We start from the raw sequence: 8,219 nt of genomic DNA on the forward strand, positions 1-8,219 counted from the left end.
AGTTATTATGTTCTTAAACAAGTGTGTAAAGTATACCATTCACATAATTTAAATTGTAAAATTTAATTTATAAAATTTAAATTTTAAATTTCTTTTTCAAATCAAATTATACTATATAAACATTTTATTTGTTTTATATACCAATTTGAGAATATAAATTTTCTAATTTATAGAAAAATCATTCAAAAAGAAAAAAAAAATCCTAAATGATCAATACACTGGCCCACAACCCAAGTCTTATAGATGGTAAAATTCTAAATATAAATCTTACCTTACATACCTCCACAGTCTACATAACAACATTTGACTTTTTATTTTTTATTTTTATCTTTTATCTTAATGATTAAATATACATATTTAAATAAAAATAAATCAAATATTAATTAAGGAGTGGAGATATATATAGTAATAGGTTTGGAATAAAGATAAGATTCAAAATTCTAATCTTATTATTATATTTTTTTTAAATTTTTACATAAAATATAATAAACAATTTAACTTTTTGACATCTCAATTCATCTTTTTCAAATTTTAAAATAATAATAATATTAAAAAATAATATTTTATTTAACTTTCAACTTTTATCCTAAATTAAAAATTCTCATCTCGCCATTTAAACTTACTCTTAAAAAATTTACAGTCACTTTTATATATTTTTTATATATTTTATTGAAATCTTTAACTAAAATAATTATTTTATATTAAAAAAATAATATAATTAATAATATTATTAAAATATATAATAAATACATAAAAATAACTTTACATAATATTTTTAACGGTATACAGCTTCTTTTTAGAATGGAAAATTCTTCTTATCATCCTCACACTTCACACACCACACTTATTTTAATTTTTTTTTTCATTTTTTCTATAATAAATATATAGTGTATAAATGATAAATAGAATAATTTAATTAGTTTAATAAGAATAAAATGAAATAAAAAATAAAAAAAATAAAAAATATTATTTTAATATATAAAGTATATGATGTGGAATGATATGTAGCATTTCTCTTTTAGAATAACTCCTTAATCGATATATTATAAATCAAAGATTCGTAGCGTCCATTAAACGCTGATCTCGCATTATTATCCAAAAGAAAACCCGACCGCCACACCATAGAATCCAACGGTTCGTAGCCAATTGGGACCACCATGAAACCCTAGAAAGTGCATGTGCGACAATGAGCGAGAGACCAATATTTACACGCATTCATCCATATATATAATCTTCATCGTCCTCTCCGCCTCACTCCGTGTCTCTTCTGCTGAATATCCGAGTCTCTGAATCGAATTGAGCTGGTGTATTGCGAGAGAGCGAGTCGGAGGCAAAAAAGAAAAAAAACCATGTCGGACAGTGAGGAGCACCATTTCGAGTCCAAGGCCGATGCCGGAGCCTCCAAGACTTATCCCCAACAGGCCGGTACCATCCGTAAGAATGGCTACATCGTTATCAAGGCCCGCCCTTGCAAGGTTTTGCCCCCTTTTTTATATCGTTTGTTTTTTTGTTTCCTTGCAAACCAATTTTATCGGAAAGTATCTTGTAAAACTCTAGGTCTTGAGATTCGATTTGATAGATAAGACGTTAATGTTGAAAAATCAATCACGGGAAAAATATGTTTTTAACCGAATTCTATGATTTAGGTTTGATTTCTGGACTGGATGTATGCGCATGTATGTTTGTTTGAGATCTCGATGGTTGCTTTGTAGTCTATACTTTGAGCAGATCTAGGTCAGAGTTGTGATATGAGAACCCGAGAAAATCTCCTTTTTTTTTTTTTTTTGAAGATTTCATTCTGACTTTGATTTCACGGCCTCCGATTGACTAGTTACAATGTCATTTTCTCGCGGTTAATTTAGATCTGATCCGTTTCAGTGCCCCAAATGTTAAAAATGTTCATTTAACATAATTTTGATTTGGTTATTTTCCTGCTACTACTTCCTGTTACTACTAGCTGCTTTTTTCTTCTTGAAGTTCAGATTAGATTAGAGTTTCTGTCGAGTATTTTTGTTTTCCATTGGAGTTGATGTGGTTGCTGAATTTCTCTTTTGTCCATGCCGTTATCTTTTGTGCTAGAGCTGGTGATTTGTGTTCCACACATTTGGAAGTAAAACAGCCAGTTAGTTATTATTGGTCGGATTATATGTTTACAATTCAAAATCCTCAGGTCATCTCTTTATCATGTATTATGAGCTTAGTAATGGGTAATAAACCTCTAAAATCTGTGATGAGAAAACCTTAAGTCGGATGTGGTGCTCTTCCCATTTTACACCCACCAAAAAGGTGACGAGACATTAGAAACTTACATGTCACCCGTCTTCCTGTTCCACTGTTGCTCTTCGAAAAACGCAAGCTACCTTTTCTTCATTGAATGCTTGTAGGAGAGAGAGAAAGAGGGAAACCCTAAAGAGTACTCTCCTTGTATTTATAATTACCAGTTTTAAGAGTATAGAAACTAACAATGTGCAAGAACTACTTCTGGCTACATCGATCCTTAGTCTGAGTCTCAGTTGCAAGGTTGCTGTTTGTTCTACATAGGGTTTTCAGTTTCTTGTCTATTTATTATTTGTCTTTTTCAATTTTTTTTTTTTTTTGTTATTTTTGAATGTGAAACCTTTGTATGCTCTGTTATGGAGTATGGATATACCCGTATTCAATAAGCCAATGCTCTGGATTATAAAAGAATGAAGGCAAGATGGTATGTGCACGGTTATCGAATTCAATGGGTCAACAACATGTCTGCTTTTTCTGATGCTTTTCTTGGCTCTGAGTCATGGCTTGGTTGTTATCCATATCTTTACTTTCTCTTTTTCATTTCTTGATTCATCAAAACAAATTTCTCCGTCCGTTATCTTCATCATTGCTTGTGGTTTTTCTATTTATAGGAAGATTAAGGGCTCGTTTGGACATGTTAAGTATCTCATAATTCTGTGAATAGTAGTAAAATGGTTTGAGTTAAGATATTTTATTGGAAAAAATGAGAGAAAAAATTCAATAAAAATATTATAAATTAAAACAATTGTTTGAATATATTATTTTTATTTTGAAGTTTCAAAAAGTTGTATTAATTTTTGTGTTTTTTTATTTTTTTATTTTTTAAGTTTGTAAAACTTGTAATGATTGGAATATGATTAGATAAAGAAGTTGAAAGTTTGAAATTGAAAAGTGTTGTGTTTGAGTGATATTTGGGAAGGAGATTGTGAGAATTTTTAAAAGTTTTGAGAATTTCTCATCTAATATAGTACCTTAAGTTTTGAAAAAAAAAAAAAACAGCTTTTGATAATTTCCATTCATGCATTTACAATGATATAAAAAAAATACTTTGGCAGTTCATCTTTATTTTGCCATGTTTTCTATTTGGTTGCTGATTCATTGAAGGAAATGTCATAATTATACATATTCTGAAACCTATAATTTTCAACCTATTTTTGCCTTAAAGACAAAAGAGGGAGACGCGATAAGAGAAATATTGTGGGTTTAACACATTTGAACTTCTTTTGGAAGTATTACCATGCCGTACCAGGCATTTGGACACCAGCCTCCCCATTGGATGGTGTAAAGCCTTGCTCTACACCACGTCAGAACTGAAGATGAACTCATCTGTGATATTGGATGCAGAGATATAAGCATTTCTTTGTCTGTTACCGTAGGTTTGTTTTTTAGTTGATTGATCTGGTTGTATTCAGAAGTTTAAATGTTATTTTATGTCAACGATGACTGGATGGTATCTTGGTCAATAAACTTGGAAGGGAGCTATGTGTTCCTGCAACATGGCCCCATGCACCGGTTTAGTAATTAATATGGATGAAAACTTGGGAGTCGTGTTACATTGAGGCATGACGGGTTCTCATGGTGGCTTTATGAGCTGATGTATAATGAATGTTTCTTGTGACAGGTGGTTGAAGTTTCCACCTCCAAGACTGGCAAGCATGGTCATGCTAAGTGCCACTTTGTTGGGATTGATATTTTCACTGGAAAAAAACTTGAAGATATTGTGCCATCTTCCCATAACTGTGATGTATGCAATAATTTTATTTATATTCTTATTTTCTCCAAATTTTATGAAATCCCTTTAATTGTTATAGAATAAGTTCTGTATGGTAAAATGTTTTTCTATTTGTACCCAGGTTCCCCATGTTAATCGTACTGACTACCAGCTGATTGATATCTCCGAGGATGGATTTGTACGGTTTACTTTTTTTTTTTTCATCTTTGATTATTACCTTTATTTTTTTTTCTTAACTCATTTTTCTTTGAAGTTTGGTCATTTGATTATTTAAATGCTGTTTAGGTGAGTTTGCTGACTGAAAATGGGAACACAAAGGATGATCTGAAACTGCCTACCGATGACAATTTGTTGACCCAGGTTTGTCCGAGTTACTTTTCAATTCCTAAGATTAATCTTGTACTGTTGCATCTTATTTATCACGGCATGGCAAACGTGAACGTGCAAATTTATTGCCGTTTGTTGCATTTTGTCATATTGTTTCCTCCCTAATTGCTTTCTAATGGGTGCATGCCCCTGGAAGGTGAAGATTTGTTTTGTTTTGTAGTGTCTGCTATATGTTCTACCTCACATTCTGTTTATTCCTATTGGTGATTGATAGCATTTCTCGTATGTAATTTGTATGTGCAGATCAAGGATGGGTTTGCTGATGGTAAGGACCTGGTTGTCAGTGTTATGTCCGCAATGGGAGAGGAGCAGATTTGTGCTCTGAAGGACATTGGCCCCAAGTAGTTTATTTATAATAATTGGAGGGCTGCTGTTGCAAATTTAGCGGAATGATTTTTCTTGAGCCTTCTGTAGCTTGCTTTCCTTACAGACTCTGGGTATACTTGGTGGTTGCGCGGATGGAGTTCTGTGGCTCGAGAAAGAAGTTTTATTATCGTTTTATGTTCTGTGATTGTTTTTTACAGACCGTTTTCTGCATCTGGATTGCTTCCTCCCTCCCTACTCCCTCAATTGTGTTTGTTTCTTCGTTGATGGGAATGTAAAAGGACATAGAAATCATAAGTGCTAACGTGCAGAGAAGGATACTCATACAAGAGGTCCAATGAAATGTGATCGTAGAACACTTATTCCAGAAAATTATTATCATTTTAGGTGTAAATTGTTTGCTTGAATAATGCTCAGGATTGGAGTAAATTTTCTCAGTGTAGACTAAAACTTGACTGCCTTGGTTATCGTCTTCTTTGTGCTTGGTGCTCTTAAAAAAGATGTTCATTAGTAAGCTTGGGATGAGTCGGGTATCTAGACATTTGACTTCCCTACAAAGGAGTTCACTTTCTATTACCTCTGTATATAGTTATCTTTTAAAGCTCTAATATAGATATAGATAATTAAAATAATATTTTTTAAAATTAATTTTTGTAATTTGTTTAATACATCCAACGGTCCTATTTTCTAAATTACACTCTCATTTTGTGCATCATGAAACAGAGAAACGAAAGAGAAAGAGAAATAGAATTTTTCTTTTCGAAATTCATTTGTTGTTGCGTCCCATGAGGTAGATGCGTCCTTGGCCCCAAATTGTGGTTTGACGAGGAACTGCAATGCATGTCACACTGGCTTCATCCCCTTATGCAATGTAGAAGTTTAATTTCACGCATGTATTCAAAACTCAAAAGTCGAAGTGTAAAAGCATAAAGTACTGTCAAAAACAAAAAATAACTCACCTAGGTTAGTACTTAATTCACCTAATAATAATTAGGCCTGTTCATCCGGATTCCGATCTGGAAATCTGGATATACCCAAATTGGAACCTGGATTTCAAATCCGGACTAGAACTTGCACCATAGTTACCCAGGCCAGACACGGGCCGAAACTCGGATGAATCCGGGTTTTCCTTAACCTGGATTCCGGGTTCCGGATTGAACCCGGTTTTTTTTTTTTTTTTTAAGGCCCAAGTGTATATCTTTTATTTTCAGTAGCTCTGATGTTATTTCCAAAAAAAAAAAAAAAAAGAAATTTGATTGTGCAATTTAGAGAGTTGAAAAATATCATCTACTCCTATATCAAAGTTACACTTAATTTGCCTTGTAATAAACATGCATGTAAAGCCAAAAAACATTTCCAATATTCATCTATGCAAGTATGCATGCATTATAATACAATCCACTACATATTATATTATTTGTTATTTATACATTACATTACGAAATATTAAATTACAATATATGAATTACAAAATCAGTAAATCTCAAAGCAAGTAGAATGATATCAACCCATATCACAAATTAAGATAATGAAATGTGCATCTCATTGTTCTCCACCTATTGGGCTCCACCATTACATATATCTGAAAGCAAAGAGGAAATTAAAAGAATATTAGTATCATAAAAGGGAGGCAAAGAACATCCATAACAAGTTTTTTTTTTTTTTTTTATTCTAAAAAGACAATAAGCCCCTCATTAACATTCCATGAAACTAAAATATGGACTCTTTCAATAATCTCAGCTTCTTTCTTGTCTCACAATCAGTTATAATACCAAGCTGATAGATACCACTCTTTTACACAGATATGATATCAGAAACAATGGGCAGGACAAGAAGGTTGTAGAAATATTACTAATAGAACACTATCAAAGACTAATAGAACATCAACTGAAGGTCACAAAGACAAGTTCCCTTTGTACAACCAACATTAAAATTCAAACTCACATCATGAAACAAACCGAGCTCCATATCATTCAAAACAACATTTGCATCCAACCTAAACATGATCTATCATACACATCTCCATCCATTTATCAAACAGAGAGATTTCCATCACAGTACTTTTCCTACAAGATCTTGACTACACCAAGGAAACAAAGTTTTTAAAACTTCTAAAATCAAAACCAAATATCATATGTTAAGAAATCAAGTCCTTAAAAATCAAATTGAGAAACTCTCTTGGGGACATCGAAAACCCTTTAGAAAAACACATTTTAACTTACTCCAAATCAACATTCCCAAATCACACTCCAAGATTTCAGAATTCAAGCAAGGTTCGGTTGTCTTGCAAACCCACATTTACACATACATGCACACATACATAAACCATCATCAACCCAAGTCAAACTTTTCACTTAAAACATATCAAGTTACACACATAACCTTATAAACTGACTAACGGGGTGAGACATTTGAAAAATCACCACATATGCTATGTTGCATAAATAACTTATGGACAATGGAAAGAGAAACCTCAGAAGGCGTACCTTCATAGAGCCTTGCTATTCTCTCTAAGCAAAACAACTTGCTTGCTGACTATACTCTAATACCCAATGCACAGAAAGAAAAAAAAAATCAAAATCAACAAATAGATTTCTTCCTATATAAGATATACTGACTAAAGGAGTTCTTCCTAGATCTGGGCAGAGTAGTGGAAAACAACCCAAGTTAAAGGAATAATAATAATAAAAAAAATAGATTTCAAAAATTTAGGCTTACCGAAATGCTCAAAGATGGAGAGAGAGAGAGAGATAAAGGCTTACTGAGAGGAGAAACGGCGGAATGGACAGAGGGTTTAGGCAGATCTGCGATAGGGGTGAGAGCTTCGCGTTCTTGATGGGTGTGAGTGTATTGGTGGGAGAAGAGGGGGGGGGGGGGGGGGGGTTGAGACCATCACGGCAGCGGTGGCTACGGTTTCATAGCTAGGGTTGAGAGAGAGAGAGTGAGAGAGAGAGCAGATGAGGGGAGGGGAAGGAGACGTAGAATCGGGGGGGGGGGGGGAGGGGAAGGAAACTTAGGGTTTTTTTTTTCCTTTATATAGAAACTCGGTTAACCGGGTTATGAATATGGAACCCGGATTTCTACCCAAGTCTGGACCACATAGGTTCGGGTTTTGCCATCTGAGTTCCGGAATCCGGGCCGAAACCCGGAACTGGAATCTGGTAAAATCGAATTCCGGACTGGGCCGGATAAAATCCGGCCTGGATGAACAGTCCTAATAATAATGACATTATCCATAAGTCACTTCCACACCATGGTTGGTAATATTACAAACTAGAAATTGTTCGCTGCCCAATAAAAATAAATACTAGTGATTATACAAGAAGATTGAGATCTTAAATGGGGACATGCCCCAAAACTTTTCCTTGCGTTGCATTGGTTCTCCTACCTCGAAGTGTTTCCTCCTACTCCACATCTGTATCAAAATCTACAATTTCGAAGAGTGAAATCATACTGAGACTACTATGTGAAATCTCAACGTAATTTCAATAAGTTAAAA

The 8,219-nt window shown here is 33.7% G+C and overlaps 1 protein-coding gene across 1 annotated transcript; it reads left to right on the forward strand.

The window, feature by feature from the left end:
- The first annotated feature begins 1,225 nt into the window (after window positions 1-1,225).
- LOC122289966 (eukaryotic translation initiation factor 5A-2-like) lies at window positions 1,226-5,114 on the forward strand. Its single transcript, XM_043097428.1, has 5 exons — window positions 1,226-1,475; window positions 3,899-4,021; window positions 4,131-4,187; window positions 4,295-4,369; window positions 4,640-5,114. The coding sequence occupies exons 1-5, from the start codon at window positions 1,350-1,352 to the stop codon at window positions 4,739-4,741; spliced, it is 483 nt and encodes a 160-aa protein (XP_042953362.1). The 5' UTR covers window positions 1,226-1,349; the 3' UTR covers window positions 4,742-5,114.
- Window positions 5,115-8,219: the final 3,105 nt, after the last annotated feature.

Source organism: Carya illinoinensis, chromosome 12 (genome assembly GCF_018687715.1).
Source record: "Carya illinoinensis cultivar Pawnee chromosome 12, C.illinoinensisPawnee_v1, whole genome shotgun sequence".
NCBI classification, from domain to species: Eukaryota; Viridiplantae; Streptophyta; class Magnoliopsida; order Fagales; family Juglandaceae; genus Carya; species Carya illinoinensis.

What these genes read in the sequence shown, in the direction of transcription:
- LOC122289966 (XM_043097428.1), top strand. Translation starts at nt 1,350, where the DNA reads ATGTCGGACAGTGAGGAGCACCATTTCGAGTCCAAGGCCGATGCCGGA. An exon ending in CATCTTCCCATAACTGTGAT is followed by an intron (nt 4,022 to 4,130) that starts GTATGCAATAAT and finishes ATTTGTACCCAG; the next exon opens with GTTCCCCATGTTAATCGTAC. An exon ending in ATATCTCCGAGGATGGATTT is followed by an intron (nt 4,188 to 4,294) that starts GTACGGTTTACT and finishes AATGCTGTTTAG; the next exon opens with GTGAGTTTGCTGACTGAAAA.